Below are 19,241 nucleotides of genomic sequence, written 5' to 3'. Positions count from 1 at the left end.
GCTGATCTCTCCTAGAAACTGCAGAGGTGTCCATGTCAGGTATGGTCACCACGCAAATGGGGATGCAGAAGACAGGAGAAGGGACTCATTCCCTACTTACTGCACTACACTCAGTTCCTACAACAAATCAATCCCATAGCTGCAAGCCCTCCGCTTGAAGTCCAAAGCCACCTGTACTATGTAGATCTCCTCCAATCCCCTCTGTGTGGTAAGCAAAGAAAGGAAACCCACCAGCACAGACTCAGTTGTCCAAATAATTTAAATGTACGTGTAAGAAAGGTGCGAGATCAACTTCTGTCTACCTTCCCCCTCCCCTGTCTTCTCTGCAGGTTTTTCTACTGTGGTCGTTACCACGGGGTTAGCCCCTGCAAACAACAGGGTCTGTAAATGTAGGAAAACTGGGATTTGCAGGTTCCCACATAACACCAACGTGCCCACAAGGTACCAGTCCTCAGTGGGGGACACCTGTCAGAAGCACAACAAACATGGAGGGAACAGAGCTCCCTCATTTAGGCCACCTGGCCAGCATATATTGTAGAGGGATAACAGCAGCAGTAGTCTTGCATTTGCCAAAACGCAGCCTACGGAGTATTTCCTAACTAATTACTATCCCATGCATGCACCTCTGATCAGAAACAGCAGTGAAAGCCAAAATTAAGTGGAAAAAACAATATTGTAAACCACACACATCCTTTCTGCTGGGGCTCAGTAAGTGTAAACCAGTTGCGACACACTAATCTCCATGCAGGCACTTCCATTACAGCAGTGCTTTTCTGTTTAAATATGAGGTGTTTGGATGATTTCTAGTAAAACCATCTTGCACTGAAGCAAACATGCCTTCGGACAGCCACATCAGCCTGATGAGATTGTTGGTGGCTAAAAAAAGTAGAAAGTTATCCCGTCAACATCATATGCATCTGCCAGGAAGACTCCACACCAGCTGGTGACAGGGACACATGAGGATTTGAGACAGAGACCACAACTGAGCCACGTCACCGGATCACCTCAGGTGACTTTTCAGTTTAGATGTTTCTGCCACTCTAAGTAAATCTTGTCCCTGTGCCTGGCTCCCAGCAGGAAAAGCTGAACAGCTCTTGAAGCATTTCTCTTCTGCTCTTCCTACTGTCATTACTGCTTGGTGACTCACTCCCAAGTATGCCTACAACCTGCTAAGCCATTGCTGCTGGAAAGCCCTGCCAAACACAACAGTGCAGCATAATCGGATTAAATACCACCTGTCTCCCTCCTCCCCTCCAGCACCAGCACAGGCAAGCCTGTGAGCAGAGGAGACCCCAGCCCTCCAAAATGGGGCTCTAAGTGAGACACAACAGGGAGCAGACAAATCCTGCACAAATTAGCAGGGGAAAGGGGAAGGGAGGCAGCCAGGAACAGCCCTTGCTACCTGCTACCAGTCCTTGTTCCTAGCTCCTGGAAGCCTGTGGGATTGCCAAGCAGGGATCTGAAAGGCTGGGTGAGGTCTTGCATGCTGCCAGCATCCTCAGCTCCCCATCCTGCACAGCCTTGCCACTCGCGTGGTGCTGACAGTTCGTGCTGGAGCACCCAGGCCAATGGAATGGGCTGTTTCACACTGAATTATAGATGCCTCCAGCACGGCAAGGAAAGGAAGCAGTTGTGCATTACTGATTCTGTGGGGATGAACACACTACATTAAAGTACAGTATTTTCCAGCTGACAGCATACGTGGTCCATTGAGCTCTTCATCCTAAAAAAAACGTTGCGAGCAGGCAACACAGAGTACGTGCTGCGAGCAAGGCTGCCACCACATGGTACAAAGACAAGCCTGTAGACTCCCTGAGCCAGAGCAGGGACCAGGGAAAAAACACCCTCACACCTCTAACCAGCACTGGCCTCATTAACCAGCTATGGCCAAATCCTGATGTTTCACCCGGATCAATTAATTTGGTCAGGAATTGTCCCTTTTGCACCCTTCCCTCACCTCCAAATCACTAAAATCTGTTGCAAAGAAACCACCAGAGTCTTGCAAAACTGGGATTCCTAAGACACAGGTGAGATCTGGCTGTTCTCACTAGGGAAGATTTGAATCAAGTGAACCGGTTCAAAAGTCCCCACAGATCAGAAAAGTCTGAGCTCAGCAGAGCCTGAGAGAACTGACAGGCAAAAATATACCAAGCTCCTGCAGTTCCTAAACTCACATTGCTTGCAGGCGTGGAACTAATCCAAAAGCATGATACTTCAAATAATGGCTGGGGAGCCTTGGCCTCTCGTGTCGAACTACAGAGCAGTTCGGGTAACTGTGATTCTGCTCTACAATAACAAAACCATCTGCAAAAGACAGAAAATATTTTTTCTTCTTCCTTTTCAGCCACCTCAAAATATTCCCTAGAAGTATGGGGGAGATAGGAGTTCAAACCTAGAGGAAAAATAAGATTTTTCCATTACACATGAAAACTGCCTTTTTCATGCCACATGGAAAAAGATCATGCAGGCAACAAAAACATTTCAAATACTGTTTCAAAAAAAACCCCTTTCCCTAGAACACGGACCTACCAATATACACCCTAGATGCTGCCCCAAATGTAGAAGCAAGAAAAGTAAGAGAAACTACAACTCTGTAACAGAGGAGTATGGGGCGGGGCAGGGCAGGTCATAAGAGGGTAAGGGAGAAGCAAAGCTGAGATTTACCTTCCTCCAGCATCCTCAAGGCCAGACAGTGTTTGGGGGATTCCTGCCTTCTGCAGGTCTTCCATCCAGCAGCACCACTCAGAAAACGTGCTTCCAACAAGCCCCAGGCTTTGTCACCTCCTCCTCGTTGTGTTGTTCTCCTCCCTTGATGGCTGGCAGGTTTCTCAGAGCGCACAGGCGCTGCAGCTGTGGCTGGCAGGGGTGCAGGCAGCAGGATGCACACATGCCCGCCGTGGGGTGGTACCCGGACACTGGCCTTCGGAGGTGATGCACAGCTTTCGGCAGCGCTGAGCCTTCGTGGGGATGGTGTCTGCCACCTTTGCAGCAAACCCCTCTCCATCTTCAAGCCGTCACTTAACTTCCTCGATTAATTCAGGTCTTTTTACCCTCCATTTTACCAGACAATCCATCAGGCAGACAGACATCAAAGCCTGACTGACCCTGACCGTCATATACCAGTCAACTTTGAAATTCTAATGTGTAGTTCATCCTCACTCCTGGAGACTATAAAGTACCTTGGTTAGATTTTCCCAGGACACGAATCCCTTCGTTTATGGGGTCAGAGAGAGCTGCAGTGCACATTGCCACGAAATATGCTCAGGGCACAGCACTGCATTAACAGGGCACAGGGAAAATGGAGATGCTGACCCTACTGTCTGCCCTCCCTTCCACCTGCCCTCCCTCTGCCATGGTGATAACTACCAGCAGACCTTTCCCTGTGCCATGAATCAGATACAGTGCCCTTGTCCTACAAACCCAGCCCAAGGGCACTAGAAGCTGGACAGAAGCTCTTCTGGGATTGAGAAGGGGACCATCGGCTTTGCCTGCATTAGGCATTTCTCGAATGACCGCTCTATTCACAGAGCCTTTTCCTGCAGGGTGAGGAGACAGAAGAGGGTGCGAGCCTGCCTCTGAAAGCAGCTTTGGATGGACACTGCCCTGGCTGAAATCATCCACTTTGTGAGAAATAGGTAGACATTAAGGAAGATGCCTTTGACTTTTCAAAGTGTCTTCATATACAAAAAGGTAGTACTGGATCAATTAACTTTCAAGCACTGTGCTGATTCAGTAGCAGCTTTGCTCCCACCCCCATGGATGACCTCCACCTTTTCACAGCTGAAAAGAGTTTCTGCTGACCCACCAGCCTGGTTGTTGTTCTACAGCTGCAGCTTATCTGTGGGGCTTAGACTCAGCACCTAGGAAAAGTTGAGTAGTCTTCCAGGCAGATACCTTAACCCTGTCTCCTTTTAACAGCTTGAGCAGTCAGAAGAAACTTTTACAGCCTGTCTTAAAAGTTTCTGCTCCTTGAGAAAACTTTTGACATAAGAAATGCCACCAGGACCAGCCACCTCCCTCCAAAGTGGTTATGATCCCAGGGCAAATCACTAAGACCAAGTGCATTTCCCCCCAGCGGGATGGGTGGTCCTGCTCTGCCATTCATTATTTGAACCGGTGCACAGACAGACAGGGGAAGGCAAAGCCAGCCCCTGCAAATCTGTCCATGACCGATCAAGATGTGCTTAGTCAAGTTGAAAAAAACAGCAGAAAAAAAATTGTGGAGGAGAGAGGAAAGGAAAACCACGTTGATTTCTGCCGATCAGGGCACCCCTTCGGAGCTTTTGGAGGCTCCAGGGACTATTAAAGCCCTTGTTCCAGACTGAGTATCACAGCAATCCACACGCGTTTCTCTGCTGGGCAGAAGGTTGTTGCCTTGTGCTGCGATGGTGACTGGCGGCATGAGCAGATCCTCCAGGAGCAGGTGGGTAACTCACAGCAGCCCTTTCCCCACTGTCCCACAGCACGTGCAGTGGTCTCATCCAGCAGCACTGCCCCAGAGGTCAGCAGCACTCCACAGGGCCATAGTATGCTGCAGAACATGCAGCCACCAGGAGATGCTCACCACCTTCTGGGGAGCAACCGCCATGTTACACACAGATGGGAGGGAGCCAGGAATGGATGGTGGGCAGCTGGCCAGCCAGTAAATTAATTTCAAAGACAAGCAGGTGATAGATGGAGTTCATGTTGGAAACAGGAGAGGATAAATTGCCCATCTGTGACTGATACAGCAGAGAACAGCGCAGGATGGAGCAAAATGAATGGGCACAGAGGGATCAGGGAATAGACTGTATATATAATTGAATCCCTGAGGCCTGGATCCTGTCCTTTGGGCTACACGGGATTGCAAATGTAGGAGCACCGCTGAAGTGAATGATTCATGGGCTGTGTGTGACAGATAGGACCCCCAGAGCAATCTTTTATTGGTGTGGGGGTGGGAATGCCACTGACAAGATGGTGAGGGAATGTGATGAGATGAGGAGCTTCCTCCACATCTTGCTGTGAACCTTTGCACACAGCCTCTACAAAAACAGCTTGGAGGAGTCTACCAAAATTAGAGGTGATGCCACAGCCCAATGCCTGGGACCTGGCCAGGGAGGCAGCTTGTCAGCTGGAACCGGTCCCCCCTGCCCAAACCTAGACTTACACCAAGAGCTTATTCGTTGGCTCGGTGCTGCTGACTTCTTCCCTACAGGAATCATTGTCAGGGAGACGAAAATCAGCTCTTTCCCCTCTGTCCTTCTCTGTGCTGCTGCTGTGCCGTGTTCAAGTTGGCAGAAAGGGCCAATTAGCAAGTGTCAAACCATTTCTAGGGCATTCCCAGTCTCACCAGAAGCAGGGGGCCTTCAGTGCCTTAGGAATGAGGCTTTCGGCATTGCCACCTCATGTTGATGTGCTAAAAGGCAGCTTGGAAGCATTTTTTGATTGTTCTGTGCTATGTTCCTTCAAGGGTGTTGATTGCTTTCACCCCAGTAATTACTCAGGTGGAAAGACAAGTGCCAATACTTATGGCAAGAGACCGGCACGCATGGCACAAGCACAGCTGGGATGTGCCCAAGCACTGTGCCCTGCCAGTCCGCCTGAAGCAGTGCAGGCAAGCCAGCTGCACCGCGGTGCTGCTTCAGTGGATGTAAACATCCTCTGCCATATGACTGGGCATATGACTATGTGGATGTAAACATCCTATGCCATATGACTGTGTCCTCTGCCACAAGAGGACATTAACTGCAGGTTATGTGTGATTGTAGCACCCTGCTCACCAGCCTCTGCTCTGCAATAGAGGCCATCAGCCATGGCCAGGAGAAAACTGGAGCAAATGAGCCAGACTGCTCCTGTGTCACCTTCCTGCCTGCAGCATCCTGCAGGAACCTGTTCAAGTGGGAATTTTCCTGCTATTAAGGCCACCTATGGTTTCTTGCTCTGCAACTTTATTTTTTTCTTCCATTTTTAAATTTTTAGCATCCACCACAAGCTGTGGTGGAAGAGGATATTCCATGTCACACTGCTGAACCATCCACTTCAAGGCAGCAGGCAATCCAGCACCTTAGTCTCAATCCTCCTGGCACCTGGACCTCTCCCTGTATCTGTTTTAAGTAGATGAGGTGACACCAGCTTTCTTTCGAGACTGTGAACTAATTCTATACTGAGAACTGATGTCTCCTAGCTTGTTTCCAACTCACCCTGCCACCTAAGCCCTGTGTGGTGAATGTGTGAAGGATGAATCCATTCCACAATCAACCAAATTCTTTTTGCTGCACTTTGTTGATATCTGCCTTAATCACTGGCTACTTCTTTTACGACATGCTTATTACTGACTGTATATAAAACCTATTCCTATTTTGCTTAGCCTGGTTGGGGGAGATAGGGAACAAACTTTCTCACCCTGGAGTAAGCTGGGGTCACTCATGCCATGACCTTGTGCCAGAGGTTGCCACTTCAATCCAACATGGCTAGGGTACTTGGAGATTTTTAGCAGTAGGTCTTTGCTCATCTAGCTGATTTGCACAGCTGATTTGGAATGAATTCATCATCAAGAAAAGCTTTTAGACAAAGAACAGTAAATGCCATTATAGCATCATAGAATGGTTTGGGTTGGAAGAGGTCTTTAAAGGTCATCTAGTCCAACCCCACGGCAATGATCAGGGACACCTTCAACTAGATCAGGTTGCTCAAAGCCCCATCCACCTGGCCTTGAACACTTCCAGGGATGGGGCATCCACAGCTTCCCTGGGCAACCTGTTCCAGTGTCTCACCACCCTCATCGTAAATAATTTCTTTCTAATATCTAACCTAGATCTACCCTCTTCTAGTTCAAAACCATTACCCCTTGTCCTATCACTACAGGCCCTAATAAAATGTCTGTCCCCATCCTTCTTATAAGCCCCCTTTAAGTATTGAAAGGCTGCAATAAGGTACTTTCTCTTCTCCAGGCTGAACAACCCCAACTCTCTCAGCCTTTCTTCATAAGAGAGGTGCCCCAGCCCTCTGATCATCTTCGTGGCCCTCTTCTGGACCCGCTCCACAAGGATCATGTCTTTCCTGTACTAAGGACCTTGGAGCTGGACCCAACACTCCAGGGGGGTCTCACGGGAGCAGAGCAAAGGGTCAGAATCACCTCCCTCAACTTGTTGGTCACGCTTCTTTTGATGCAGCCCAGGACACGGCTGGCTTTCTGGGCTGCAGGCGCACATTGCTGGCTCATGTCCAGCTTTTCACCCACCAGCATCCCCAAGCCCTTCTCCTCAGGGCTGCTTTCAATTTATTCTCTGCCCAGCCTGTATTGATACTGGGTTGTCTTGGGTCACAGCCTTGCTGGTATCTAACTGCTGGACAGCAGAAGAGTATGAAGTACACGTAAACTCACTAAAGGAACTTTTTTCTTTCAGGGAGTCATATACATTTACATAGAAAAGTGACTGAAGTCCAAATAAATTCTAGCTGCCAAGCGCAGAGGGTTATTCCACTAAGCATAAGACAGCAACAGACCTTATCTGTAGGGATGTAACTCCTAATTATGTATTCCTTCCTGCGGCCTATATGCAGGGATCATTATTTTCTTCCATGTTTATTAATCAGCTACCTGATGTTAACAAGAAGATAACTTCTAGGAGATATGCAAATAATTCTGCAATTTTCTTTTCCAGTGACTCAGCATTCATATAAGAAATGTGTTAACAGGATACAAAGGCTGTTAAGAAGCCCTCTGTGTAATTATCCTCTTCCCTGCCTCCAGTTCTGAACAATTTATGGAAGAAAAAAGGCATTTTCTAACAGATATTCCATCTTGCCAGAAGAAAATTTGTGTAAGTTATCTTTTCTTTCTCATTTTAAAATCTCATTTCTTTCATTTTCCCTTCTCTAAAGACCTGTCTCTCAAACTTTATTCAGATTAGGCAAAGTTAAATACTCTCAATGGAAATAATTTAAATGAAATTAAATGCCTTGAGTACTGAGGAGGCTGGACTGGCACCAACTTAAAATACAAGTGCCACACTGAGAGTTAACAGAGCACCTGCAGGTTACTTTTCCACATTTTCCCTGCAATATCGAGAGGAAGCATCCAGGACAGAACACATGGCTGCGAATGAGTTCATGGTACTGTCAGAGAGAGGCAACTGAAGCCACATTTAACCAAAACGCTCTGGTTCACCCCATTTATCTGGGATCAAGTGCCTCAAATTGATGAGCACATAGTTAACTCATTGGAAAATACATTAGCGTGGAGAACGTTTTTTGGGGGGTAGCTATTCTCTTAGGTGACATGATGACAGTACATATCCATCTTGTGTTTGCTGTGCTGGAGTTGTTCAGGAGAAAGCTTGGTCGGGCTGCCAACAGCTGGGGCACTGAGCTCTTACAAGAGCTTTACACTTAACTGTTTAGTGACGTGAACTTAAGAAATGAGCAACTTAAGAGGTAACTCCTACCCTTGGTTTTGCTTTCTTCACCTTCAGCTGGCAGCTTTTCCTTTGAAAAATGACACGTTCGAGAAGTAAGGGAACCCACCACAACCTAACTCTCCAGTATTTAACCCTCTGATACTCCTTCTCCCAAGGAAAGCGCTCTGGGACCTAAAGGTCCCCCAAGGATGGCAAATACGGCAACCACCACACCGATAACGAGGTGGCAGAAAGATGCCCTCTTCTCAAATGACTTAGCAGGCAAAGCTGGGGCAAAAACTTGAGCAAAGCTAGGGCAGGAGAGCAAGCAGAGACAAAGACCCCCCTACATGCTTCGCCAGCCTCGAAACATTCTGATTAGGCATCTTGCTTAAAATATCCAAGCCAGAGGCTTTTGCTCGGAACACCCCTTGTGATGGGTGGTAATGTCAAAGGTGTGCTCTGAATGGAAATCTAACATTGCAATCAGTTGGCAGAGGTTACCTGGAGGAATAAGAACATATTCAGCAGGTAATAAAATCATCTCCCTGGGATGCCATGCGGGCAGGACACGCTATCGGAAACACCCAGGAGAAGAAAAGCCGTGCTTGGAAGGACTCGGCAGCTGACACGGAGACAAGAAGGATGTTTGTGATGCCTACGTATGTACCTATATGGTACCTCAGAACACTTGGTGGGTCTCAGCCCCAGCTTTTTACACAGGCACAGCCCATCCCACAAGGAACCCATACCCTAGATTTTAGGAACTGCATAAAAGCAATTCCGGTGCCAGCCTCTGTGTAAAGCTAACCTCTGGGCTCTGCAAAGCTAACCACTCCTACCAGCGACTAACAAGTGAGATACTCCTTGGACAGCAGGGCTGCCGAGACACCCAGCCATGCTGGCAGGGCAGCGTGCCGAGGTTTTCCAGCCCCCGTTGGCCTGGATTCCCATGACTTCGGATGCGAGCGGTTTGGCTTTATCGCTGGGGCTGTATCCATTTTCTCTCCCTCTCCACTCATAGCTCCACATGGGCCACCTCATCCCTTTATGATGGGACAGGGGCTATGACCTTAACAGCCACATGGCACTGCACACATTTCCAGCTTCCCCACGCAGCCAAGACACTGCAATCAAAGCACAACTCCAACGAGGCCAAGTCCAGCCGGGAAGCCGGGAATGCTGGCGTTACAGCCCACCACTGGTTCCGCTGCCCTCCTGCCCAGCCCGGAGGGGAGCGCGGGTGCAGAGCTGGTAGGGCTTCGGCGCTTGAGGAGCCGCTGGCGACTGGGTATTTTGGGGGTCCCCCCGTGGAAGCGGCATGGACAAGACACCCCGTGGGGACCTGCTGCTAGGGGAGGCACGGACTCGCTGGCCCAGGACAGCACCGGGGCACCGTATCCCCACGTCCCCCAGCAGCACAGGGGAGGGTCCCTGCCCTCGCTGCACCCGCGGAGGTGCTGCCCGACCCCCGGAGGTGCTGCCCGCCCCCCGAGCCCGCGGGTGAAGCAGGGACACGTCCGTCCCCACGGGTGCCACCGCTCCCCGGGGCGGGTCCTGTCTCCCTCCCTCTCCCGTATGGCGCGGGGCCGTCCCGCTCCCGTGGGTGCCCCGCGGGTCCTCAGCCCTCGGGTCCCCCCCGTGGCACCCCCGGCCGGCCCCGGCGCTCCCGCCCGCCCCCGCCCCCGCCCGCGCCGCGCCCCGCGCCCCCCGCGGCCGTTGCGCCCCACGCCCCGCCCCGCCCGCTGCCGTTAGTCTGTCCGCGGACATGGCGCTGTCGGTGCCGGTGCTGGTGCTGCTGCCCGTCCTCCTCGCCGGTACCGGGCGCACGGCGCCGAGGCAGGGCGGTCGGGGGAGGGGAGCCGGTGCCGGGGAAGCGGGCCCGTACTGTGCCCCGGCCGGTCCGGTCTCGGGGAGGGGGAAACATGAGCCGGTACCGGGCACCGGCCGGCTTGCGGGTGCGGGATCGAAGCCGGTAGCGGGCGTCAGCCGTCCGGGGGCAGGGTGGAGAACCGGCACAAAACGGGGCCGGACAGCGGCTGGCCGGGGGGAGCCAGGAGCGGACAGCGGCTGGGGCCGGGGGGAGCCGGGAGCGGACAGCGGCTGGTCGGGGCCGGGGGAGGCCGGTAACGGGCGCTGGCTGGTGCCAGGGGGACCGGGAGCGGACAGAGGCTGCTCGGGGGGGGCCGGTAACTGGCACTGGCTGGTGTCAGGGGGGCCGTTACGCTGGTTGGTGCCGGGGGGGGCCGTTAACGGGCACTGGCTGGTGTCGGGGGTCCGTTAACGGGCGCTGGCTGGTGCCAGGGGGACCGGGAGCGAACAGAGGCTGCTCGGGGGGGGGGGGCGTTAACGGGCGCTGGCTGGTGCCGGCGCGGGCCGTTAACGGGCGCTGGCTGGTGCCGGGGCGACCGGGAGCGGACAGAGGCTGCTCGTGGGGGGGCCGTTAACGGGCGCTGGCTGGTGCCGGGGGGGGACGGGGGCGGACAGAGGCCGCTCGGGGCGGGGGGCGGTAACTGGCACTGGCTGGTGTCAGGGGGGCAGTTACGCTGGTTGGTGCCGGGGGGGGCCGTTAACGGGCACCGGCTGGTGTCGGGGGTCCGTTAACGGGCGCTGGCTGGTGCCGGGGGCGGACAGCGGCTGGGGCCGGCGAGGGCCGGGGGCGGACAGCGGCTGGACGGGGGGGCCGGTAACGGGCGCCGGCTGGTGCGGGGGGAGGTCGGGGGGATCCGGGCGCCACGCGGCGCCGTTAACGCCGGTTACTCTCCACAGGGCTCCTCTCGACTCCCGGAGCCGTTGCCAGCGTCCCGGTGAGTGCCACCCCCGCGTCCTCCCCGGGAAGGACGGTCCCAGCTGCCCTCCCGGCGCCGGGCGGCCCCTTCCCCAGAGCCCCGGGCCCGGCGCCGGGCGGGAGATCCTGGCCTTGGCTCCGGACCCCGGGGCTGCGCGGGGGCTCCCCCGCACCCGGGGGACCCCGGGAGCCCGGCACCCCCGGTGATCCCGTCTTTTACCAGCTCCATCTGCCGTTCCCTTCACGGGGACTCGCTGCCCCCGTGTCCCGCTAAGGTTACGACGTCTGGAGGAGCGGTGCCTTGTCGCACACGTGTGTCCTGACACCGCAGCCAAGCCGCGAGCGATAAATGCCCATAAGAGCATGAAAGATAAGGTGGCAGCTCACGATTGCTGTGGCAACTCCTTTGAGTGCTGCCCTTCGGTCATGAGCGTGCCAGCGTTATTCAGGAGCCCCCAGAGCAGAAAGCTGGTCAGGGACCCCTGTCAAATGGTGTTTTCTTAGATTTCTTATGTACCTGTCTTCCCTAGCCCGCCTGCTACAAGTATGGTGGTGTGCCTGGATGCCCAAAGGACTACAATCCAGTTTGCGGGACCAATGGAAAGACCTACTCGAATGAGTGTGTGCTCTGCTTTTCGAACAGGTAGTGGCTCGATGGGCATCCCAACCTTCCCTTCCCTATTTGCAAGCAAAATATTCCCTCTGACACCCCAGTTAACGGATAGATTAGTGGCTTTGGGTCATTCCCACTCTGAGGAATGCAGTTTTAGCAGCCTCCTCTCAACTGTCAGCCCCTTGCAATAGTTTTATACCTGTAAATGGCTTAGGTCGGATTCAGTTAGCTGGGATTACCGAATATTCGCTTTTGTGATTCTTGAGGAGGAGCATCATAGAGGGGGGTTGCCTGTTGTGTTCGTACAGTGCCACATTACCATTAAATATAATGCTGGACTCTTCCACACTCGCCATCAAAAAACATGAAAGATCCCCCACAAAATGCAGGTTTTATGACAAAATGTTTACATTCAAGATCCAATCTCCTGTACTTGCTTTCACAGAGAAGAGTAAGAATGCCTAACGGAGAAAATACCATTTTGCCATTCAGATTTTCTAGAAATCAAGATGGCTTGATATTTGAGAGAGGGTATTTTATTCTTTTATAATTTAATAATTTTTTACAACAATTTGAAACCAGAAAATCGGTATTTAATGAGCAGTGTTACCCCCCATCACAATTGACTGGAAACCTCTACAAAACACCCTCTCAGTACAAACTGAGAAGAACTGCTTGTGGATTGAATTTCATGGTGAAAGGCAATTTATATTAACGAAATAACAGAATTTCTGTTTCCAGCAGAGGAGAGAAGCATGAGTAGCAGAACAGCAGTGATGGGCATTTACAAAATTACAGATAGATCTTAAGAAAGGGAAGGCTGAAATATGTTTCTGATTTTGGGGCAGGGGGAAGATAGTGACCAGATAATTTAAAAAATTCAAATGATCAAGAAAGAGGGAACACAGGCCAGAATAAGAAAAGTGTCAAAGAGCATTTAAGGAAATAATATTTTCAAGTGTTGAAGTGTGTCAAAGGATGCTTAATGGTATGCAGATCTGCAGAATTTGGTGACGTTTTCACCACAGTACAGCACAAACTACCTTAGCAAATGACAAACTGCAAAGAGAACTGGTAAACTTACAGTTGGGGGCTGGGGAGGGGAAAACAGGGAATCAAAGGGCACACACAGTACAGTCTGTGGAAAGGCAAGAAAAGAGGTGCTGGCATATTACATATTAGGAGCCTATCCATCTTTGTTGCCTAGAATGATGTTGGAGTAAGTTATTAAGCAATTGACCTGTAGACAGCCAGAGGTAAAAAAGAGAGTAAGTAAAGCTAATACAGATTTGTCAGAGATAATCTGATCACATCTGTGAGATTTAGGTTTTTGGCAAGATAACTGGCCTAGCAGAGTAGGAGGAAACAGTAGTGTTGCTCCATGACATTAATAAGGCATTTTACATAGCTCCACTTGACATTCACATAAACAGACAAAGCAGACAATTAATGATTCAGCTGAAATTTTTAAAGGATGAAAACAGCCGTTTGAAATGGTGTGGTTTAAAAGCAGTAATCAGCATTTTACAGTCAAATGGTAAAGTGAGTTTTCCTTTAGGTGTAGTATATAACTCATGATTTTTGTAATGCATTTGGTATTGGCACAAGACAATACAATTTGTAAAATAGCATAAGATACAATGATCTGTGCAGGGCAGTGTCAAAATTCCCAGGGATCTGGAAAAATGGACTGAAATCAGTACAATAAAAGTCAAAGAGAGGTGCTAAGTATCACACAGAGAGAGTGAAAATCCATGTCATAGAGATACAGGCAGAAGAGTGGCTCACGACCTAAACAGTGTATTTGATCCTTTGTCAGAGCAGAATGACAGTTTTTGAGATCCAGCCTTACATTTCTAGGATGTTTCATTTTTTCAACATGATCCCTCAGTTCCAGATGGGTGCATGGCAGATTCCCGAATACAGCACTGCACACAGCACAAAGGGCTCTCTAGCCAAACCTGCTGTTCGCTTCCACTCAATTCCTTAAGTGATTTGTGATGGGGCTTACATCTTATTAATATAAGATGTAATAATGTACATGTTTTGTGTGATGGGATTTAATCCAGTTACACACACAAGATAGATTTTTATCTTAACCATCTTTTTTTGCTGTCTTTTACATGCTCAGAAACATATTTTGGTCTGAAGGGACACCAGGTGGTCAGATACTATCCTGATTATTTTAATAATTCAGTAGTTGGTGTACTCAATGGCTTTCCAGTTCAGTCTGGAGTTGTTGTTCTGAAGTGTTTAATGTGGCACAAACACAACACGGTTAAAACACTTTGTCTTATTGGAAGAATTTCAGCTTTGATAAACAGTTCACAGCCATAAGCAATGGTCATTTCACTTCGAGGAGTCCAAGGTACAGGCTGTCACACCCCTTAGGAGGGGAGAACAAAGAGATCTTTCTGCCCTGCTTAACAAGCTGCATGACCAGTAGTTGCTGAGATAAATAGTGTAATGTGGTGATGTAGAAACAGATATATAGGCATAGCCCATAGCGAATTACAAAACAATTACTTCTAAATTAACTTAGGTGATTCTCAACAGCCAACTTCCAGGTCACTTCCAGCCTGTGTTTAAGCCCATTAAAGGACTTTTTAGAGGGAGTTGTTTTTCCCTCAATGGCCAAGACAGTACTGTCCATGGGTTCTTTTAGCCATGCAAGATGATGCAGGCACCTGGAAGGCCCCACCTGCATCAACAGTACTGCAGGAGAGGTGGCTGTGGCTGATCCATGATAACATGAGACGCCTGGAGCAAAAGTGCAGCACAAACTCTGCCCATCCTGGTTCCGCAGTGCAGGCTGTTAACTGTAAGAGCAAAGTCACTGTAAGACCAAAGTTGGTCTTCTTCCCTCCCTTTTTCTTTTTTTTTTTCTTTTTTTTTAGATGAGATCTAATCCATTCTTAAGTAGGTGCTCAAATGTGCATCCCGGGTCTCCTCCATACGTAGTGCCCAGTAGCATTGACAACAGCTGATCTTAATTTAAACCTAGTCTGGCTGTACCACAAGCTCCTTGGAAACAGATGCAGCAGCCTGAGCTGCCTCTGCAGGGTTTAGCCTAAGGGCTGTCCTTCAGCCGGAACTTTTCCTTACATCTTTACATGTGTTTTACATTCCCTGGGCTTGGTTTTTCCTTTCATATTCCTAATCTGCTCCACTACTTCTGGTTAAAAGATCCCTGATACAACTATTAGTAGAGATTATCCCTGCTTTTGGGTGGGTAGTCATAAGCCTCTTGAACTTCATGAGGGATAAACCAGCTTGATTCTATTAACACAGGGAAGCAAACTGAAGATCTAGGGCAGTTTGCATTCTATCACTTTCTTTTTGTGTCTGCACTTGTTTGGTAAACTGGGATTTGTAAATGGAGTGCCCCAAAGTACTATGTATGGGACTTCCAAAGGAAAAAAATATCTGATGTTCCCCAGCAAAGGGACACTTGGCTAAAATTTCCTTAAGGAAGATTCCAATGTTCACATTCACATTTTAGTGAAGCCCGAGATACAGAAATGCATCAGGATGCACACCCTTCCCACTGAATTCATGTGAAAGGGAGAAATGTGTCAGCATTAGAACTGGCTCCCACGTCAGGGACTGTGAAGTTTGACTCGCATTAGTGCTTTGTGATGGACACGTTAGTCCTCATGGCAAGACCTGTCATGTGGTTTGATACTTCTCGGATTTGCAGATGGCTTTACCAGGTTTTTATAGGTAGCAAAGCCTGAAGTGAAGCTGTCTCTGTTAAGTTACCAGAGTGTGATTCATAAATCTTTGCATAACAGTTACTTCGTGGTGATGTTTGCCATAAGTGATGCAATTAAATGCATCGCTGCATTTAATTGAACACACAGAAAGACATGGGAGAGTTTGCTTTATAAAATGTTTCTGTTAAATTCAAGTGTAGTGCTTCTCTTCTAAATTATTTTTCTTCTGTTTGCAGTGAAAATAAAAAGAATGTCCAAATTTTCAAGATGGGAAGGTGCTGATATGGCAGACGGCCACTTTTCAAGAAAATGAGAGAGGGACACAGGCAGTCCAAATGGAAACAATGCCTTAAATGTACCTTCTGTTTAGCCTGTCTTAATGAATAAACTTGCTGGTTTAAACAAAATAGTGTTACTGTGATAAACCTGAAGTTTATAAACATAGCCATTGTACACTTACCATCGAACCCTGATTTATTTTCTCACGTAAGACAGATCATAGGGTAAGAAAGAGATGCCCTGACTGTATGCCACTAGGTCAGTTGTTTGGGGAAGGAAATGAATGTGTACCCAGCACCATTCCCACAGCACCACCTGGCAGCAAGGGGCCCCAGCACCTCCACTGCTGGCAGCACTGGCTGCAGTAGCTGCTCATTGTTTCTGGGAGGATCTGAGCCCACAAGTGCCACTGGCGGGATTTTCTGTGGCAGCTACCACACTGGTGATGGCAGCCAGACATGTACCAAGCCTCTGCCCCACTGCAGGTCCTGCTGGTGGAGGGCAACAAACTGGTCACTCTCTGCTTCTACCCCAAGGAAGGGCAGTTTTGGAGCGCTGGAGGCATGGGCAAGGGTACACACTGCCCTTGAGGCCCCCAGCCCTCTGGGCTCTGTTCCCTGGTGCACAGGTGTCACCACCCTGGGCTGGCACCTAAGAACCACTTTCCATGGTAAACATCAAAGCAAAGTCAGAAAACTCAAGACTGATGTAAAAGGGTGCGCTCCGGAGTGGGTCTGGCAGACCTTCCCACAGTGAGAGTGTGAGAGCACCGAGGTTCAGTCTGTTCTGCTGAACACCTCTGTTCTCGGCGTGTTGCTTGAGATGAATTGTATTTTGTTTGTCTTACGGTGCCTTGGTAATACACGGATGACTTCTACCTTTGATCCAAGCCAAGTGGCACCTGCTTTAGCCCTGGCCCCACACAATGGCTTCGTCAGGCTTTGCTGGGCAGCAGAAGCGCAGGCAGAGACACACGGCACACCACGCCTGACAAACGTTCACAGGTCAGTGGCTTTGGTTTTGAAAAACAACAATGCTTTTGTCTTATAGTTCCTTTAAAGGGTCAAAGCTATCCTGATCTTCCAGCACATGGGCAAAAGCCTGCTTTCATTTCCTTCATGCAAAGACTAATCGTTGATGGATGTCGTATGTGGCACAACTGGAGGAGGGCTGGATGCTTAGGATAAAGCAGTGATGTGGAGACATGAATATGTGGCTGGAAAAGAAAGATGACCAGTGCCTCCCAACAAAATATCAGTTGTGGATGGAAAATTAATATCTCTTGGTGGCAAATCCATTTGAGAAAGTTCCTGTGTGCTCCCAGCTGTGTTTCCACATCCACATCTGGAAATTTTCACTTTTTCAGATTGTACCAAATGCCAAAGCAGTTGTGTGCTATGATGTGAATTAACAAGTGGATGGAAACAATAAGCTGGTTTGTTTTGGTTTTTTTTTTCTATTTTGATAACTAACTGTGCTTATAGGAACTTAACAACTCCAGTCTCATTAACTGTAAAAATGTTTCTACTGTATTTGACGGAAGCGTGCATAACATTGCATTGTTTTTGCAAAACTCAGGAAAAATATCTGGTTTTGTGAACACCACTAAAAGAAACAAGTCGAAATAAAAAACAACATGTAGACTGACAATTATAAACACACTAGAGCAGAGCTCCCAGCATATGAATGCTTAAGTTATAACCTAGCTTTTTTTTAAATCTTCCAAAACCTTGTTGTACTCCAGTTTGGTGTTTATGAACCTTCATAGATCAAAAAATTGATGTCTCAGAATTTCAGTATGGTAGATTTAATTTTTGTTTTAAAACAGTTTTGTAGTGTGTGTGGGACAGTGATAGAAAGGCTTAATCATATCATAGTCCTCACTCAGAAAAAATCCATTTCAAACTCAGGAAAAAAAAAACCTGTAAGTACTCCAGTTGGGTGTTTATGAAGCTTTATAGCTCAAAAAGATGGTGAATTTCATAATGATGGGCTTCATTTTCCTTTGATGTTAAAAATGTACATTACATTTATGACAATGCTGGTCTTATTCATGTGAAGAGTAGGACTCACACTTCTGGAGTAAGACTCTAAGGCTTCCCATGAAACCTTAAGACAAAGCTTTCAAGTACAAAGAGCCCTCACCTTTCGTTTAATACGATTGCCTCCAGTGGTGCTCTTAGAGGTCCATTTTACATGCAGGTGAGGTAGGAAGGCATCTAGATGACAGAGTGCTAGAGCAGCAAAAGTAGCAAAGAGGGAAAGACAGCCTGTGGGTCTTGCATCAGTGGCTGCAGTGGCTTGACACTGCTGATTTGCATATGCTCTGATTGCCCAAAATCTGGATAACAATCCAGTTGTTACCAAGATTGTCACCCAGCTGCCTCTTTGGCTGCAGCAATGGTTTCACTGCTGGCGACTCTAGCCTCTGCTGCTCAGGGAAGTCACCCAGAAAGGAGATTTTTGAAGCCAGACTATGCTCTCGTCCTTCCTATTTCTGGAGTCACTGAATTCTGAAGGTGTGTTATTTGGAGGGGAAGGTGATCAGACAGGGTCAGAGCGTGATGAAGTACCCAGGCGCTGAGGCTGCAGCCACACTGCACTGGGTCTAGCAACCCTCTCAGTCTTGGCACCCGGAGCTACTTGGAGCTGGCATCAACTTTTCCACTAAATCAAGGCAGAAGTATTTCTTTTCTTTTGAGATTACTTTTCTTTTAAACTTTTTACATTGCTCTTCTTATTGTAATAAATAAATGGAATCATGGAAAGCAAGAGTTCCCCAGAATCTCCTGATCTTTGCAAACTTCTTTTAATTTGACTTTTATTTTCATGTATCTTACTGTTATTTGCCCTCCCCAGGCAAACTGTTTTTTGGATGGAACAGTTCTGAAAGTTTGTTGCGACTGCTGTAGCTATGTTGCCCAACTTTCCTTTTGCTCTCTCTTGTTGCATTTTAAATTGTGTTCTTTCTGTTCTTCAAACTGTTTAAACATACAATTCCAGCTGGAGCAAAGTGTATTTCTCTTTAACAGAGGGACTGGTGTATAGCATTGAGTCATGCTGTACCTGGCTCTGGTGGGAATTGATAAAATCCCAGCCTCCCTGAAAATAAAAATTGACTAGTATTGGACTACTCACCAGTGCTTGGTGACCACATTTAATTTATCAGATGCATTAAAATCCATATGTCACTTCGCTTGCTCAAAGTGTTGACTGGCTTCTACTCATGGCATCTATGCCCTAGCTCAAATCAGTAACATTGAAGGATGTTACTGTAACCTTTAGACACCAGCAAACCTTATGCCAAGCATCCTCATTAGCTTATTACATTTGTATGAAGCTAACAAGGGGTTATACTAGCTGAATAGCATGGTTGTGAAACAAGGTATGAAAGGATCTCTTTTCTGTCAGAGCTCGGACGGTTCAATAATATTTTGATTAGGATTTTATGATATTTTCTAGCTTCC

The 19,241-nt window shown here is 48.6% G+C and overlaps 1 protein-coding gene across 1 annotated transcript; it reads left to right on the top strand.

Annotated features, from left to right (window-relative positions):
- The first annotated feature begins 10,116 nt into the window (after positions 1-10,116).
- SPINK2 (serine peptidase inhibitor Kazal type 2) lies at positions 10,117-15,902 on the top strand. The gene is made up of 4 exons (XM_055700999.1): positions 10,117-10,195; positions 11,148-11,185; positions 11,697-11,809; positions 15,732-15,902. Exons 1-4 carry the CDS (start codon positions 10,147-10,149, stop codon positions 15,775-15,777), a joined length of 246 nt encoding a protein of 81 aa, XP_055556974.1. The 5' UTR covers positions 10,117-10,146; the 3' UTR covers positions 15,778-15,902.
- The last annotated feature ends 3,339 nt before the right edge of the window (positions 15,903-19,241 follow it).

This window comes from Falco cherrug, chromosome 1 (genome assembly GCF_023634085.1).
Source record: "Falco cherrug isolate bFalChe1 chromosome 1, bFalChe1.pri, whole genome shotgun sequence".
NCBI lineage: Eukaryota > Metazoa > Chordata > Aves > Falconiformes > Falconidae > Falco > Falco cherrug.
Note: the sequence above shows the minus strand (reverse complement) of the source record. Positions and strands in the feature narration are given on the sequence as shown.

Bases quoted from the DNA above. Each gene is read 5' to 3' on its own strand.
- SPINK2 (XM_055700999.1), top strand. From the start codon at position 10,147: ATGGCGCTGTCGGTGCCGGTGCTGGTGCTGCTGCCCGTCCTCCTCGCC. The intron at 10,196-11,147 runs GTACCGGGCGCA...TACTCTCCACAG, and splicing joins GCTGCCCGTCCTCCTCGCCG to GGCTCCTCTCGACTCCCGGA. The intron at 11,186-11,696 runs GTGAGTGCCACC...TGTCTTCCCTAG, and splicing joins GAGCCGTTGCCAGCGTCCCG to CCCGCCTGCTACAAGTATGG.